Source organism: Dermacentor silvarum, chromosome 7 (genome assembly GCF_013339745.2).
Source record: "Dermacentor silvarum isolate Dsil-2018 chromosome 7, BIME_Dsil_1.4, whole genome shotgun sequence".
NCBI classification, from domain to species: domain Eukaryota; kingdom Metazoa; phylum Arthropoda; class Arachnida; order Ixodida; family Ixodidae; genus Dermacentor; species Dermacentor silvarum.
In genome coordinates, this window is record NC_051160.1 from 19,513,448 (window position 1) to 19,532,318 (window position 18,871).

General features: G+C 52.5%; 1 protein-coding gene across 1 annotated transcript; it reads left to right on the forward strand.

The window, feature by feature from the left end:
* The first annotated feature begins 14,168 nt into the window (after positions 1–14,168).
* On the forward strand, positions 14,169–16,537 carry LOC119458679 (uncharacterized). The gene has a single exon (XM_049670934.1). It carries the CDS (start codon positions 14,387–14,389, stop codon positions 16,535–16,537), a length of 2,151 nt encoding a protein of 716 aa, XP_049526891.1. The 5' UTR covers positions 14,169–14,386.
* Positions 16,538–18,871: the final 2,334 nt, after the last annotated feature.

Sequence of the window (18,871 nt, forward strand, 5' to 3'; positions counted from 1 at the left end):
GATTGGGACCGCTTTCCAGAAGCTCAGAATATGCGCTCTGAGGCGGCACTCTCCTGGGAAGCAGCTAACCACCGGCTGAGCTTTAACGACTGATAGGAGGGAGCCATTACAGGACGTGGCTCGGTAAAACACCCTATTGCATGCACTTTGTCTTCTAAACGCCGCGGACTATTGGGAAGCGGGATTGAAGCCCAAGTTGTTGTGGGTTGGTGGGGGGGAGCGAAGATTGCCTTCGCTCTGAGCGGGCCAGGTCGGTGCGCGCAGCGCGCCTTCTGGAAGCTTCCGGAGACTGATCGAGGCGTGCTACTGGCTAGTCGCTCGAGCGCCGTCTGTCGTCACTTATCAGCGGCCGCCATCGCTTTGGGGGACCGAGTGACTTATGCCCTGGCTTCGATTCAAGGCGGCGTTGTGTTTAGCCGCGGTGGTGGAGACACGGCCATGCCCACAAATGGAACGGTTCGGCGAGCTTCCCTGCCTCCCTCTAATGATTGGTTTCCGTCGCTTCTGGTGTTCTCTGTTGCTCTTCGTTTTTGCTTAACGAGAAAGCTATTTCAGCTGTGATTTCAGCTCCTTCCTCGCTTGGGTCTCGCGTTATACGTGTACGCGCCGAAGGAAGGAAAACAAACTGTGGTCGATCCATTCCAGATGCATCCGCGGTCTTTAGGCGCCACGCCCGAGGTCGATGCTGTTATATATGTATATATACGAGGCGGTGTTTTCGTGCCATCAAGAAGCACGGTGTCATTTGCAGCATGCGTCACGTATTTTCGTCCCCAGGCGGTGCCCGCTGGTTTTGCGGCGCGAGAGAATTGCTCGGTGTATCCTCCCTCGCCTCAAACACTGCAGGAGCCGCAGATCACACGAGGTGTCGAGCCGTCATTGTTATCGTGTTGTCGTGTTGTCGTCCTCATGCCGCCGTTTAGATTGTCACGATATCATCACGAAATCGCTATCGTGCCTTTGTCGTCTTAGTCGTCATCATTATTATGTCGTGATCATCTTTATTGTATCGTAGTTTTCACGCTGCCGTTCTCATCGTTGTCGTGTTGTTGTTGCCTTTGCCATCCTCACGATGACGTCTTCGTCGGGTCGTAGTCGGCGTGCCGCAGCCGCTGCAATCGTACATTCAGTCGTCATTATGCCGCCGTTGTTCTCGTCATTCTCCTACCGTCGTCGTCATCGTCGTCGGATCGTTCTTTTCACCGAGTCGTCTTTGTCACGCCACCACCATCGTATTTGTCATCGTCGCCACGCATGGTCGTATACCTTTGCCGCGGCGGCATCATGTTCGTGCCCTCGTAACGTCGGTGTCGTCTTCATGATCATGACGTCGTTGTCATCTTCATGATCAGACTGTCGCCGTCGTCGCTGCCATCGTGACGTCGCCAGCGTCGTTGTCGCGGCCTCGTCACGTCACCGTAACCGTTTTCATCAAGTTTGTTGTCGTTGCGTACCTTTCATGGAGTTTGCACATGATTGCAGGAGCTGTGCCCTAAGTTTGGGGCCGAGAAGTTGGGGAAAAGTACAGTCACAGTAAATGACTTTAGTTTAGATGCATGCAAGGGTGGAATAACGGGCATGCTGGTATTGTTGCATCGTTGGTTAGCAGGGGAGGGGGGGGGGGGGCGACTACCGACATATGAGAGAAGGGACGGGAAAGAGGCGCTGACTTGTTGAGCACGAAGACCAGGCTTACGTCCCAGGACATGGCACAACAGGACAGGAGGGAGACACGCGTTCGCATTTTAGCTTCCAACATTGCAACGTGCAGATCGTGTATCTTGATATTGCACTTCTTTACCAGACAGTGACAGTGAAGGGGCACTATTACACAGCGCTTTCTGAACTTGTGTATTGCACGCGCGTCAATTATTACTCTGGTTTGTTGGCTATTGTGGCGACTGATGATTTGTGTGCCTTCGAAAATCGGTCCGCAGTGATGGTCGCGGCAATGAATGCCGAGATGGCCAGACGGAGTTGAAGACATGGTTGTTATGCTCCTTTAGATCATTGACTGAGGCAGCTGCGGGAAACAAGTCTAGAGCTGCAGGAATTACCGGTCTGCACTCTTTTGGGTTATTATTCGGCCCACATCAGAATTTGCCCGCCGATGGCGGGAATCGAACCTGCAACGTCCTGCTCGGCGGTATAGAACGCCGCATCCCGAATCACCGCAATGGACAAGCATCTGGTGTATACGTCGTCTGTTCTGAAAACGGCTCCGTGCCTATGCACTTTCGCACGCCCTCGTTCTATTGCGGGTTAGAGTATTTCTTTTGTATTTTGTTCTTTTTTCTTCTAGCGCGGAGAGTGTCTTTGTTTGCTCGGCCAACCCTACGATGAAGATGTCGTCCGCCCTTTCGCTCCATTATAGCAAGGAGTGATGGAAGCCGTCTCGTTGAGGAGTCACGGCCCGCCCTCTGTGATCAGGGGGCGCCATTAAAGAAACAAGCGGCTGATGTTGTTGCGAGAAAAAGGCTCGCTTAGCTTTCTCTCTCTCTCTCTCTCTGTACTTGTGTATGCTCGTACATATAACCTCGTCCGTTCGTGTAGCGGTGAGGGCACACCAGCGCGGTCGCCGCCGCCGCCCTTTGAAACAGAATTGTCGAGATTCGGAGCACTTAGCGTTCACGCTGCTTGAGACAATGCGAGCGTTACGATGTGAACAAGGAGTGGGGGTGCGCGGGTCGTTGTAGCGACAAGGAAGGAACGCTTTTATGTAGGGACGAGACTCGATCGATTCACCTCTCTATAGCATGTGTGCGCTTGTAGCATAACCCCCTTTCGCAGTGGCAAGCGCGAATTGCGATTCAGTGTTGAGTTTTGAAAGCGCGAATAATTTTGGGAGCAGAAAATAGCTGAACTGGCATGGAAGAAGGGGGAGGTGGTGAAAAGGGCTCCACTTTCCGATGCTCCTGTTGCTTCTTTTTAACGCGAAGCTTTCTCTGACCCCACATTTTTACACCACATTGTCTAGATCCTGGAGGCAGCTATAGTGTCGGTATCGGAGACTGTGTGATCAAAGTGAGAGTCCCTTTATTCACACACCCAGTGCAAAAAAGTACAACGATGCTCAATGGGGTATAAGCAAAAAGCCACATCAGGCTTGACGGAGTCATTGGTTCAGTTGGTTCAGTTCATTATTGCTGAGTTGTTAATTTTGTAAAGGTAATTCGTTATTATTTATGAAAGATTAAAGCTATTAAGGCTCGCGTTGAGGCGGCTATAGGAAATGCGTCCTGTCAAGCAGTGAAGTGCATATAGCTTTCACAGGCAGAACAGGAGGCAGTACAAACGGGCGCAGTTGCGCGATTCCACAACAACCGAATTAATTGAATGGTAGTTTCGTATGCGTGGACCCATGATCTGCGTAATCCCTCCTGCGCGTAGACACATTTCTGCGTTCGCCTTCTGGTCTCCTTTTTAGTGTAATTAAATCGATTGTCATAGCAGTTCGTACTTGCGTACTTTTGTTCTACCACCCATTTTTGTCCCGTGAAAGCTAGTATCTTCAGCAGTTTGCTACTTTGAGTTTCGGGAGAGGGATGGGGGCTTTGAAAGTAAGTGACGCAGAGGAGGACAGCGGTTCAGATGAATCAAGTGCACTACTCTGTAAAATAATTTACACCCTTAAAAGTGAATAAGGGTGCAAATCTGTCCATAACTCACACAATCCCAAAATGGTGTAAGGGTGCGAGTTACAGACCAATTTAACACTACTGTTTACACCCGTAACAATAGGGGTGTAAATCGGTTTATTATTCGCACTTTTACACCCTTTTTGGGCGTAATGATGAGAGTTATACAGACAGATTTACGCGCTTATTCACATTTAAGTGCGTAAATTATTTTACAATGCATAGACAAGGTGCTACCCTGGTGGTAGTGAAAACACGCGTTGTCTTCACAGCACTGAAGAAGAGCTCGTGTGGCTTTTTCTGGGCTGGTGAGAGATGAGGCCAGGCTTCCAGCACCTTCTTAGCTTCGGCAAAAGGACGATCGCCCAGTCTTTGAAGGCGTACCGGGAACAGTCTGGCGTTGTTCGTCGAAGCAAGAAACGGGCAGCTGAGTTGTCCAACTGTCTCCTCTCATCTGCACTGTGCGCATGTAGGTGCGTCAGCCGTTCCAATACGATAGCAGTACCAATTAGTCCTTAACGATAACCATCGACAGGAGCCGGCACTATATACCAAGGCTTACCTGATGTACTACATCCCGGAGTTCTTGGAGGAAATACATGTGCCAGCGGAGCTTTGGACTGAGGGTTTCTTAGCATAGAGGCTACTTTATTACCAATGAAGCTTTTTTTAGTTCATTCATTAATTCATTCATTTGTTCATAGGTGCTTGCAAAAGCACCGCATTAAAGTCCGTCCCTCTCTCTGTATTTCTCTGAGGCTTTGTACACGAGGCGCCGAGGTTCTCAGACGCGACCTTTCTCGTTCAAAAAGCGTGGGGCGGATCCCACCTGTCAACGCAAAGAAAGGCGCTCGAATAAGGAGCCTGCATACGTGTAGACCTTGCCTATTCCACCACGAAAAAAAGAAAGAAAAAATCCCGTTCGATGCGGACACGATAACTGACATCTTGTTGACTCTGCAAAGAGTCTACGGCGCCGTCGGCGTATTGCGGGCTCCTCGTTATTTCCTTCCCCCCATTTCCTGACCTCTCGTTTCTGTGTTTAGGTCGAACACTTAACTGGTTGCGTGGGAGTACCAAGAGACGTCGTCGAGGGAGTCAAGGCGTTTTCAAGCTCACCCGTCTCGTGTTTTCGTTCTTGGTACTCCAGTCTTTCTTTCTTTCTTTCTTCTTTCTTTCTTTCTTTCTTTCTTTCTTTCTTTCTTTCTTTCTTTCTTTCTTTCTTTCTTTCTTTCTTTCTTTCTTTCTTTCCCTTAACCGTCGCCGATGAAGGGGCGTGTCCGAGACATGTTCGCAATTGTCGCTTCAGGGGCGGGCCCAGCCATTGTCTTGGATTGCTTGGCAAATCGCTGCGGCAGCCGCTGTTGCTGTTGCAGCAGGTGGGTTCCGGGGTGAACACTGGCCTGAGAGCGAAAGCAGACACCGGCGTGCGTAATTGATCGCTGCACACATTTACGACATAAAATAACGGCCATAGAGAGAGCCCGATGAAGAGTATACACGCAAGATTTTGCGGTAACCCCCTTTACGAGACGGACGGGCTAGCAAATTCTGTGCACTTGAATGGTACGCTGCGGGACGTGGCCAGTTGTCGGCCATCAGCGCGTGAGACACTCGCAGAGGGGACTACATGGTTCATATGTAGCGTACGCTGCTACTTCTGTAGTGAGGTTTAGGGTTCGTATCCCAGCTGCGACGGCCGCGTTCTTGTTGAATCAGAATATAACAGAGGAATCATCACGTCCGGAGGCTCAGAAATCGGCGCGCATCAAGTAAATCCAGTAAAGCGTGGTTGAAGAATCCTTCGCTACGGCATGCATTGCTTTCAATGCGTAGCTTTGGGGCCGTTATTGTATGTAATCAATCAATCAATCAATCAATCAATCAATCAATCAATCAATTACTCATGCAAGCAGGCAAGCAAGCAAGCAATCCGGAGTAAACACAACGAAGTGCAATGCCATTTCGGTATTTATTGTGGCCTGGCTTTAAGAGTTCGCTGGCTGCAGTCCTACGAATAAGGGAAGGCAATCGTGCGCTGCATATACGTATAAGCGTATGAAGTTAGGTTAGTCATTTCTAATGTAACAAGTTGGACTGGGTAAGATAAATTGTTGCTGAGGGTTCATTGACGGACGTTCGTATGGGAGTAATTAATGAAATCCTCGTGCTTTTCTTCAGGCCTCCAGGAACGTATACGTCTGTTTTCGCGCTATTCACGGTATTTACGCGATTCTAGCGCGCTTTCGTATTCCCAGAAAAAAACTTTACTGCATACAAACAAAAAGGAACAGAAAGAGAGGACATCCTCATTAGAATAGAGTACGATACAAAAACTGCAAGAAAGAGAGAGAGAGAGAACTTTATGCAAAAGAGCGCACGAGCGTAGGTAGCTCCTCCGCTCTGCAGTGGTGACATTCTATTCTCATTGCCATTAAAAAAAATTGCCACAATCTAACCCTATCCACACGGAAGCCGCAGCTGCGACAGCTGTGACAAGGTTTGTGCACCCTGCCAACGCTGCGAGTTTGAGGAGATTAGAGTGCTTTAGATTAGGGGGCCCCAACGCTTGCGTCCCCATAATCTAAAGCTCTCTATTATCGAGCTCTTCATCTGCCACTGCACCCGCTTCGACGTTCAATGTCAGCCATTTCGGAGAGCGCTCAGCCAACTGGATGGTCGACCCTTTACAGAGGCAAAGATTCTGGGTGTGCTTGGTCTTGCCCATCGTCAAGCGAGAAATCTACGCATGCTCTAATAACTTCGGACCCGAAAATATCAACGGACCCGAAAAGAGGCCTCTAGACACCCTGCGTCTCTACTACTCTGTGAGTTAGCCTTATCTCTCTATCTATTTTTGCCTTCTCAATAATTATTTGCATCCCCGACTCTTTCTCCCACCATGTGGTTAACCTCGCAGCCTTTCCTTGTTTTTTTTCTCTCTCTCTCTCTCTTTCTGCGTATGTTCATTAGGCTGTCATATAGGCTTCAAAACGTTTAACGACAGCAACTATGAGTAATGCAGGATCCACTGCGGCTTCAATGCAGTATACAGTAGAGCGCCTATATGCAACGAACGCTTGTATACAACGAAATGACCTGTATAACGATGGAATAATTCTTTTCTAATTCTATCGTGAGCGGTGAGGTGCGCGACCTTTACAACGAAGTCACCTGTATACCGAATGATTTCAGAGGCCTCAAGCACTTGGTTATAAAGGCGTTCGTCTGCATTTTCTGTCTTCAAGTAAAAAAGAAATCGTCATTAGTCGTCTGTCTTTTATGAATATCTGGTAAGTAAAAGACAAGGCCACCGCTTTCTTTTCTTTTCTTTTTTTTGAATATCAAGAATAGGGTGCGTGTTACAGTCAAGGACACTGCATTTTTTATTGCGATAGCAATTATATGGACACTCAAAAGCAGATTTCTGCCGTCGGCGTCGCCGTCGCCGTCGCCGTCGCCGTGAGGTTCCGTATGACGTCATTTGGAGAAGAAATCGTCGCCGATGATAAGTGGTTCTTGAGGGAAAGGGAAAGGTTGGCGCTATCTTCTGCAGCCCTTGAGGGAGCACGGCTCAGCGCCAACGGGGAGGGGTAAGTGGGAGCGAAAGAAGGGATAGAGTGGAGTCGCCATGGCTGGGCGAAGCAAAACCGGCAGGCATAGGCGGCACGTATCAGGCCGAGATGGAAGGCCTTGGTGTGCTGCAGAGTCTGCAGGGGTGTTGTGCCAGGCCGGTCAGGCCCGGGGTGGGGTGGGAGGCCGTGAGGCCTTCCCGCTTGTAGAAATGTCCTTAGAGGCGTGCGGAGAGCCCTGACGACTCAAGGAACTCCACGACGCCTCGAAGTGCAGAAAGGTGGTGTCGGCCGGGGAAGAGGAGATCTTCTTCCTTGCCAGAGGGGAGGCCCAGGCGGCGGAACTCCTGCAGGAGTGGGCCCCGCTGCTGGAGGTACGCCGGGCAGGCCAGCAGGAGATGTTCGATCGTCTCCGGCTCCCCGCAGGAGCTGCAGGCCGGGGACGTCGCTCGTCCCAGTCGGTAGCTGCGTGCTGCCGTCCAGCTGCAGCCGATGCGGAGCCGGAGAAGGAGCGAGGTCTCCCTGCGAGCCAGGCCTCGCTGGGGGAGTGGTCGTGGGGGGCATCCCAGTGCCACCCGTTTGTCTGGGTGGTGGGTCGCCAGGTGTCGCCGCAGCCTCAGTTCAGTGAAGTCGCCCTCCGTCACGGCCCGACTGAGGGGCACAGTGGTGTGGTGGGCGTCCTTCGCCAGGGTGTCGGCTGCCTCGTTGCCCGGGATCCCTACGTGGGCGGGGATCCAGTGCAGGGATACCGGGTGGCCTGCGTCCTGCAGCGCTGTCAGCCGGGTAGACAGCAGTGCGACTCCAAGGCTGGCGCTTTCTGGCCTCTGCAGGCCGAGGAGGGCTGCCTTGGAGTCGCAGAGGATGGCCGCTGGTACCCCAGGAAGCTCCTCGGAAAGTAGGTCGACGGCCAGGTGGAGGCCTGCCACCTCCGCTGCAGTCGAGCTGGCGTGTCTGGGCAGTCGACACTGCCTGCTCTTCTGCAGGGCTGGTGCCGTGCAGGCCGCCGTGGCAGAGCCGGTGTCCGGTACCACCGAACCGTCGACGTACACCAGGAGGTGGTCTCCGAGGGTCTCGTCCAGGAGGCAGGCGGCCGTCTGCTGCAGGGCGCAAGCGGGCGAGCGCCTCTTCGAAATCCCGGGCAGCTGCGTGGCGATGGGGACAGGAGGCCTCTGCGGTGGGGGCAGCTGTACCGCATTCGGCGGTGGGTTGCCAACCACCTCCTCGTAGAGGCGGCACAGCTGACCCATCCTTGAGGAAGGCCGGGACTGGAGGCGACGCAGCAGGCCTCTGCCATCAGGAGCATGGTGGAGGCGGTCGACGTGCCTCAGCCCCTGCTGCAGGAAGAGGAGCGACAGGGGCCATGCTCCAGCCTCCGCAAGGGTAGCGGCAATCTGGGAGCTCCGGGGGACGCCCAGGCAGAGTCGGATGGCCGCCCGGTGCTGCAGCTCCAACTTTTCGAGGCGGCGTGGCGGCAGCGCCACCAGCGGGAGGGCGTACCGCAGGCGTGATGTGGCCGCCGCCTCGTAGAGCCGCAGGGCCCACTTCACCGAGCAGCCCTCTCCATGAGCAAGGAGCTGCGACACGGCCTTGCGGACCCTGATGGTCTGGGTCTGCATGGCCCCGACTGCCGGTCGCCAGGTTAGCCGGTGGTCGATGCGCAGCCCAAGGTACGACACAGTCGTACTCCATGGGATGCGCACGCCTTCCAGCTGCAGCCGGGGATCGTCGCCGCGCGCCGAACGCTGTATGTGCGAGTGAAAGGGCGCGAGGGGCGCGTCTTTCACGGGGAGTGAACGCACGGCGGAGAACAAACGCGCGTTCTGCGCCATGCTCGCTTAAGGGCTGCAGAAGTAGGCGTCTCTTTTCTCCTTTACAATCACCATATATGTAGAGCAAACGCACCTTCTTCCGACGCGCGAGAAGCCGTGGGGGAGGGGGACGGAAGGGAGGCGATGTTTAGCTGCGGCACCAAGTGCCTATTTATATCACAGGCTCCGGCAACAGTCACCAACGCCGCACGCATTTTGAGTGAACGCGGGCAAAACGCCGATGGCGTCGACAACAGTTCTGCGTGTTGCCGATGCTGCTGCATGTCCAAGTTTATACAGCTGATAAAGCTAATATCAGTACTCTCTATAGCTCTCTACAAGTTTGCTATCGCAATTGATGCTTCGCCTTTCAGGTGAAACTGCGACCACTTTTTTTTTTATTTCTGGCCGCGAATACTGGACGTGCGTTGCAATCGAGGACGCGTTCAAATGGAAGTAAATACGGTATTTGTCGCCCCACTCGGCTGTCAAAGCGAATCATTTAAATTACGACAGTTGCAGCATTCACAAATGCTTACTTCTTCCTCACCGCAATGGCCAGAAGCACCAACGTGAAGTCTGAGAGCAGGAAGAGACGACAGCGCACCTTCTTTTTGAATGTCGCGTTTGAGTACACGAAGACCAGCACTCTGCAGTCTGCACCACGTTGGACGAACCGACCACCATGAGACTTAATCTGAAACGATCCACTTCGGCGATAGTATCGCCTCGGTGACAATATCGCCGTCAGGCGCGCTGATTGGCTGGTTGAGCAAAATTGGATGACGTCATGCTCAACCAGCCAATCGGCTCATCCAATTTTGCTAAAACAACCAATCAGCGCGCCCCGTTGGCGGAGGCGTGGCCAAGGCGATTGTATCACCGAAGTGGATCGTTTCAGAAAATGTCCCCACACCTTTTGCGGAATGTAGAATCCTTGTGGCACCAACAGCCATAACCGTTGGACAAATAAAGTTTATTATTGGGATAGCAATTATATGGACACTCCAAAGCGCATTTCTGCCGTCGGCGTCGTCATCACCGTTGCCGTCGCCGTGAGGTTCCGTATGACGTCAACGCTGTATGTGCGAGTGAAAGGACGCGAGGGACGCGCGCTTTCACGGGGAGCGAACGCACGTCGGAGAGCAAACGCGCGTTCTGCGCCATGCTCCCTGAAGGGCTGCAGAATTAAGCGTCTCTTTCTTCCTTTACAATCACCATATATAGAGAGCAAACGCGACTTCTTTCGTCGCTCGAAAGGCCGTTGGGGGGGGGGGGGTTGGGAGGGAGGGGGGGGAGGTGATGCTACGTTTAGCTGCGGCACCAAATGCGTATTTATATAAAAACGTTGCGAGGCGAGCAGGTGGGTAAGATTTCCGACGCTGCTCGACGATTGTCCTATTCTGATCTCGTCGAAAACCTCCGAGCCAGGATGACACCTAGTTTCATGGAGCTCACGGGCTTCACCCTCTCTCTTTGTCACGGAGGAAGATTATTATTGCGATAGCAATTATATGGACACTCAAAAGCAGATTTCTGCCGTCGGCGTCGCCGTCGCCGTCGCCGTGAGGTTCCGTATGACGTCATTTGGAGATGAAATCGTCGCCGCGCGCCGCCGAACGCTGTATGTGCGAGTGAAAGGGCGCGAGAGGCGCGTCTTTCACGGGGAGCGAACGCACGGCGGAGAACAAACGCGCGTTCTGCGCCGTGCTCGCTTAAGGGCTGCAGAAGTAGGCGTCTCGTTTCTCCTTTACAATCACCATATATGTAGAGCAAACGCGCCTTCTTCAGACGCGCGAGAGGCCATGGGGGAGGGGGAAGGAAGGGAGGCGACGTTTAGCTGCGGCACCAAGTGCCTATTTATATCAGAGGCTCCAGCAACAGTCACCAACGCCGCACGCATTTTGAGCTAACGCGGGCAAAACGCCGATGGCGTCGACAACAGTTCTGCGTGTTGTTGCTACCAAAGCCACTCACCTTACTTCGTATGACATTGCTGTGTTGCTATCGCATTCATTGCTTCGCCCTTCGGGCGAAACTGTGACACTTTTTTAGGAGTAGAAACTCCCGTCAGCGCGGGCGCTTGTGTGCGACCAGATAACGTCACATTATTATGCGCCGACGGGGGCGCATGCAGTGGCGGCGCCTTGCGGCACGTCATGCAAGCAGCAGCGAAAAAAAAAAAAAAAAAAAAAAAGAGCAGCAGCCCGGCGGATCGGTGGTGCCGCTCGGGCGCGTTCTCTTCGGCGGCGCCCGTGTCTCCCGCGCTCACACAGGCGTTCGGCGTTCGCTTCAGCGTGCACGCCGTAGCGTTGTTTTTGTGGGCCTTTAAGTCAAACAGTAACTGTTCTTGTCAGTGTCTGTTCGAGGGCCGTAATACTAACAGCGCTGATACGTGCAGTGTACCCTTGTTCGGAAATTGCTAGCCTAAGATGGGATGCAGGTGGGATGCGTGAGTGCCCTCAGTAGAAGTTGTGAGGCGCGCGGCCGAACGGGAGCAACGCGCGCGGCCGCGAACGAGAGAAACACATGTGACCGGTTGCCTTGGCAACCAAGACGGCGGTAATTTCTTTCTCAGCCGCCAGGTGCCGCCAGCATGATAGTGGCTCCGCGGGCTTGTGACATTATCTGGTCGCCGCAACTGGCGGAGTTTCCACTCCTAAAGATTTCTTGCTCCGTGCTCTTTGTTCAATAAACGTTTTCACCACCACCACCCCCGAGGCACCGGCAACAGTCACCAACGCCGCGCGCGTTCGGTGCGAACGCGGGCAAAACGCCGACGGCGTCGACAACAGTTCTGCGCGTTGCTGGTGCTGCTGCATGTCCAAGTTTATACAGCTGATAAAACTACTATCCTTACTCCGTATAGCTTTCTACTAATTTGCTATCGCAATTGATGCTTCGCCTTTCGGGTGAAACTGGGACAATTTTATTGCGATAGCAATTATATGGACACTCAAAAGCAGATTTCTGCCGTCGGCGTCGCCGTCGCCGTCGCCGTGAGGTTCCGTATGCCGTCATTTGGAGATGAAATCGTCGCCGGTAGGTAAGTGGTTCTTGAGGGAAAGGGAAAGGTTGGCGCTATCTTCTGCAGCCCTTGAGGGAGCACGGCTCAGCGCCGCGCGCCGAACGCTGTATGTGCGAGTGAAAGGGCGCGAGGGGCGCGTCTTTCACGGGGAGTGAACGCACGGCGGAGAACAAACGCGCGTTCTGCGCCGTGCTCGCTTAAGGGCTGCAGAAGTAGGCGTCTCTTTTCTCCTTTACAATGACTATATATGTAGAGCAAACGCGCCTTCTTCAGACGCGCGAGAGTCCGTGGTGGAGGGGGAGGGAAGGGAGCCGACGTTTAGCTGCGGCACCAAGTGCCTATTTATATCAGAGGCTCCAGCAACAGTCACCAACGCCGCACGCATTTTGAGCTGACGCGGGCAAAACGCCGATGGCGTCGACAACAGTTCTGCGTGTTGTTGCTACCAAAGCCGCTCACCTTACTTCGTATGACATTGCTGTGTTGCTATCGCATTCATTGCTTCGCCCTTAGGGCGAAACTGTGACATTTTCCCTATCCTATCCTATCCATGGACCGTGGTCCGAGCCGACGTCAGCCCGAAGTGCTTAATAGCACTGGCGCGTTTTTTTTTTTTTTTTTTTTTGAAGCGAAAGCTTCATTACGCTACCTCGGGCAGCCGTCGGCGACTCAACAGCTTTCATCTTGAGAGCTAGAGGTCAAACCACAAGAGAGCATTAAGTGCGTTTATAGTCGATCGGTACGCGGGCGAGCGTCATCCGACGCCGGGCACATCGGAGCTCATTCATTTTCAATTGCACTGAGTGGCACTAACCGTGGTAAATGACACAAACAGACGCGCCACACAGGACGAGAGAGCGCAAATTACCAAATGGTTCGTTTATTGTCGATGAAACGTTGCCCTTATATGGGCTGCAGTCAATTTAACGGGTGCAGATGCCAAGGCTAACAAGACAAGTTTCTTTTTCTTCTTAACTAACTACCAGGACAATTTTAGACGCTCTGATGATAAGGGGAAGAGGATGACACATGCTTAAACGCACCTTCTATCTCTCTCACGGCAGTCGAGATAAAGCTGGCAAAAAACGTCACTTAAACAAAGAAAATCGAACAGCAAGCGATAGTTAGTCATTCACTGCATCCGTTGTTTTGTCAACATGTACTTCCAGTTCCAAGGTATTCACATCTCATTGCTGTCTTGGTTTTGGCACGTAAAACCCCAGAATTTCGTTAATGTAATTCTCAAGCGCATTCACTATGTTTGCGTGGAAAGATTCCTTTCATATCTTCTCTTCTTTCCTACCCTTTTCCCTTCCCCTTAGCGCAGGGCATAGCCAACTCGATAATTACTCTGATTAGCCTCTCTGCCTTCCATTTCTCCAACTTCTCTTAATTTCTTTCTTTACGGTCTAGGGCTGTGGGTCCACTCAGTGTATATATGCAAACATTGTGTTCCAAGATAAAGAAATAAAATTCAATCAATCAACAGTATGAAGGAACAAAAGAACGACTCACTATTTGTCAGGATGGCCTATTCGCCTAAGTGAGGAAGGCCGGTGACAGGAGTACAAAGAAAAAGAAATCAATAAATAAAGGGGGGTCACTATGCAATAGAAACAACGCTACCACCATGCTTATGATAAGGCTCACATTAAAATTGTTTCAAATTAATAAGGGCATCCAACACAGGCGCCCAATCGGGAGGTTCTCCTTGGGTGCTAAGAACCTCTCGAACTTACTGAACTTATTATTACGAATACGTCGCCGAAAAAAAAAACGAAAACAAAGCTAGCATTGCGGCAGTGTTTAATTAAGGATCATTATCATTATTGTCATCATAATCATCATCATCAACTTTCAACTGAATGGTTAGATACGCTTGCTTGAAGAAGTAGAAATATCGAAAGAACGAAAGAAGAAAGGCACAGTACAACAGAACCCTCATGACGTTGGATTACATTGCGTCACAGAGTCCGGCATACCGATTATTCAGTACTGAAATCGACGCGGCCTGGTCCTCAGTGGTCTATCTTCAGTTTCGTCCACCAGGCATCACGAGAAATCGGAACGCGATGACCACCCAGCACAGAAAGACAAGAAAGAGAAGCCGCCCAGAGCGCTCGCTCACGCGCAGCTGCTTCACGCGCAGGTGAAATCTGTTCTTGCAGAAGCGAAGCCTAAACGGCTGCAGCCTTGTTTCCTAGCTCCCCCGTTTGCCGGCCCTAGGTTCGCCGCCTCGCCCTTCATCATAGATCGGCGCCTACTGGCATTCGCAGGTGCTACCAAGCAGAACCGAGACGTGCCCAGCTTCTCCAGCTCGGGCATAGATACCCTCAGCTCATGGAATCTTCGTCGGCGGGCCAATGCACCGCGTCGCCCGACTCGGCCATTGCCGACGTCAACTCGGCTTCGGCCGCGTCGGCCGGCGGCGAGCCGTCGTCTCACCGTGGAGGAGATAACGCTGGAGCCGCCGACACGGCGACCTCGACCTCCGGCCGCACTCCGGACAGCGCCAGGAGCGCCTCGGGAACCGGAGGCGGCGAGCAGGTGCCTCACCAGATGACTCACTCGTACTCCCTGAGTGCCATTCCCACTGACCAGGGACACCGGGACAAGAAGAGGTCCACGGCCAGGAGCTCTCTGCCCACAGGTTATTCCGAGGCCTCGTACCGCAACGAGGACTACGCCCCCAGACAGTCGCCCCAGCAGCAGCAGTTCGCGGCGCACCAGCAGATGGACTCACTGCCGCGACCCTACCCACCCCAGTCCAAGAGTTATGGGTACGCGCCCAAGGACCTGGCACGATCCATGGGATCCACGGCGCTTCAGCGCGAGGACTCGTCCGGAGGGTACGCCATGGAAAGTTCTATGGCCAAGGGAGATCCCGGGCGCGCCGTGCGCATCGACTACAGAGCCCCGGTTCCCCACGGCATGAGCCGCAGCTTGCCCAAGCAGTCCTACTTTCCAGACGAAGAAGGTGAGCGCGTGTACTATCCGTCGCGCAGTGCCGTGTGCTTGCAGGACGTGCCCCAGAAGCAACAGTACGCGGAGCCCTACTACACACCGCACATGCACCGCAAGGCTGACCCCGGTGGAAGAGTCTCGAGTTCGTCCTCCTTCAAGCCCAAGCGCGTCGTCGACGATCGGCACGCCGAGCAGCGCTACTACGCCCCGTACTCGGCCGGGCTCGTGCACCCTATGGTTGCCTACGACGACCTCGAATACCGCAAGAAGATGGCGGCTTACACGGGAGACCAGCGCTGGATGTACAATCGCTACCAGACGCACCACCAACAGTACGCAGTGCACATGATGCAGGAAGCCGGTGGCAACGAGGCCTGTCGCGAGGCCGGAGACACCGTGGTCGTCAAGTCGTCCGGAGACTCTGGCGGGGAAGTCTCCAAGTACGCCGCCATGTCTCAACAGAAGCTGACACCCGAAGACGTTAGCTCGATGTACGTCATCGTTCGCGACGCTCAGACGGGCACCGACACTCCGCTGCCCGCAACAGTGGATATCGACGAATCTCCGCCGCCTTCAAAAGCGGCGGAGATGCCCTTGCTTGGCGAAGTCGCCGCCCGGCGGAACCAGGAGGCTTCGGGTTCCTCGTCGTCCTCTTCGTCGAGCGAGGATGAAGAAGAAGAATCGTCGAGTTCGGAGTCGTCGTCTAGCTCGGCCACACCTGTGAACCCAGCTCCCACCGCCGAAGACTTCATGACTCCCGAAGTTGCCCAGCAGCGGCTGATTGCCCAACAACTCCAGCAGCTTCAGCTGCAGCACCAGCAGCATCTGATGAACATGACTCAGCAGGAGTACGCGGATTATCAGGAAGCCTTGCGAATCTACGAAAACTACTGTCAGCAGCTGCAGCAGCAGCAGCAGCAACAGCAACAGCAGCTGATGGCGCAGCAGCAACAGCAGCGCCAGCAACTTCAGCAGCAGCAGCAACAGATGCAACAGCAGAACCAGTTCCAGCAACAGTCCCATCAGCAACTGCAACAACAGAACCCGTTCCAGCAACAGTCCCATCAGCAACTGCAACAGCAGCAGCAGCAGCCGCCGCTTCAGCCGCAGCAGCTGCAGCAGCAAAAGAGTCAGCAGCAGTTTCATCAGCAGCAGCAGCTGGACCTTCGCGGTGCACTGCCAGAGAAGAAGAAATCCGTGTACTTCGCCGGCGCTACCACCGAAGGCGCGGGAGAGATGGCCGTTCGTGTTCCGGGTGAAGGCTCCAGCATTCGCTCATTCCAGTCGCGAACCAGCGGGGATGTTGGACCCGGCGAGGTTAGCGTCGAGGACAACCGCAGCCTACTTTCGAGCAACACGAACATGGTGACTCCGCTGCTTCGGCCCCTGCTGCCCGAACGAGCCGGACGTACTGCAACCAAGGACAAGATGGAGCATCTCTGCCTCGCCGTCAATGTGATCTTGTTCAGCGTGCTGGCCGGCGTCGTGGCAGCTTTCATTGTTCAGCAGGTGACCCACGCCATGTGATGGACCGGCAGCGTCCGACGATCACCTGCCAGTCACCGAGGAGAGCTTCGCTGTGGTGACAGCTTCCCATTCAAGATAGCGGGGCGCGTATGCTACGGCCGGAGTGCCAAGACAGATGACATGAGAGGTCCACCTCTCCTGGACAGTCCGTGTCTTCTGCGGCTCCTCCGAGCGAATGTTTTGTGAGACCCTACCGCCGCCACCGTTATACGCCAGCCTTCCCTGGAGCCTGCATGCTTGGCTCGATGTCTTTTTGCCCACTTGGGTTTTCCCTTTATTTATTTTTCAGTTTTTCCTTGTCCTTGTGTGTGCTGTAACCAAAGTTTATTAAAGCTTCTTTTTTCCTTTGGTTCTTTTTTTGTGAATGATCTCTAGAGATCACATTATAGGCATATTTATTTACGCTCACCAACGTCTTATCATTTTCACGTATGATCACGAAATAAATGTCAAGGGGTTTAGCAAGGACTTCAATGAGCTCGAAATAACGGTCAAGTGGTTTAGCAAGGACTTCATAGTACACATAAATGCCTATTTAGGTCATTTGTGCCTATATATGCCTATTTTTGCTTTCATTGCCTGAAAAGGTCTTTTGTAGTGCTCTTTGTGTTTCGAAAGCGCATTCACTTATTTGCACATGACCTGGCAGCACTGGCGGACGCTGCTGCTAATTCCACTGCACTTAGCAATGTGACCTAGGAAAGAAGAGCGTATTCGTTGTGAACGTGAGTTGAGCTTTTCAGGGTTTCCCGTAAACTGGCTCGTTAGTAAAACTCGTTAGTACGGCCGAAGGAAAACGTGAAAAGTCTCCTCCGGCTGTGGAGATACTACATATTACACAGCCGGCGGGGATTTCGGAGGGTTAAGGCGCATAATTTTGATGTACTGTAGACCGTAGCGTTCTAAAAACAGTTGACTGCAGATGGCGCTGCGCGTGCCAAATCCGCTAAATGGAGACTGAAGTTACGCGCTCCCCCTTTTCTTCACCTCCCATCGTTTAGTAGTTGCCAAAGACCACCAATAAAAAAAAAATTCCGGGTGGGAACCACGAAAAAAATACGCGTGGGAACCACGTTATTATTATGAAGTAGGCCTTTGTATGCCAGAATAATTTAGACCACCTGGCGTTCCTTAGCGTTCACCTAAATCTAAGCTCGCGAGCGTTCTTTAGATAGATAGATAGATGCTTAATAGTAAAGTACACAGTCCATACCTGCATTTTATTAAGTGTATATAAGGAGACACTCCTGGTGCTCCAACGTGTGATAAAAATAGAACCACTTTACGAAGAATTAGACAGAGCGATATACAAAAACGGTTTAAGGAAGAGTTCTTGTCAACAGTTCACTATAGTCGTAAGTCGCGGCACATCTACCGCACCATAACACAAGTTTAATGCATACCGTGTGCGATAGAAGCTGTCGAAAAAGTTTGATACTCCTTCGACAGCTTGTGTCATTCAATTTCTCGTTGACAAGATACATGTTTATTATTATCTTTTTTTTTTCCGGCTCAATGACATTTTCGATTGTCTTACATGCGAACGCTCAAGAATATCTTAGTGCGTGAGGCCACCGATCACAATTCAACTCTGTCACCGTTGTGCGCTCGTTTTCAGCCTACAAGCTTATTTTGACTCCAAAGAGTTACAGTCTTGAACCTCAAAGCATGGAGAGAATACGCATGTGTTACTCTATTTGTAACTTTAAAAATATATGTAAACGTTTAGTATTCTAAGTGGAGCATTCGATGGCGTCAATCTATTAGGCATGGATTTTAGTTTCTCTGATTAATCTTTGTTCAGATTTCCTGGCGTATTTAGCGTTGTAATGCCCCAGCAACTATAGGGACGCCCGAGGCACGTTTTCGGCGTCGCCGTCGTCGTCGCCGTCGTCGTCGCCGTGCTGTCACGCCACGCGATCAGAGGCTTAGAAGGCCTCCAAAGACGCGAACTATAAGCGCGGCGCGTTTGGCTGCAAGAACTACCTTTTAAAGGGGACTCGCCGTCACGCTTTGCTTCATCGGCTCTGCATGGGGAGACAGGGTAGCCTTCTGCCTCCCGCTGCCGGTAAGGGCGTCGTGCGCACAAACGCTATAGCGTCCATGTTGATCAATTGTGTGCATGCACACCACGCCGTGGTGCACATACTCCATGGCCCGAGCACAACGGCCAGCGACTTTCAAGTTGAAGCTGCCTGATCCTTTTATTGAGCAGAACATCTCGCGGGCCTAGTTGGTTCATTATTAGGGACTGATACTTACTGCGCGAAACGGGAAACACAAAGAGAAGGAACATGCTTCTTTCAAGCTTTCTTCATGTTCCTTCTCTCTGTG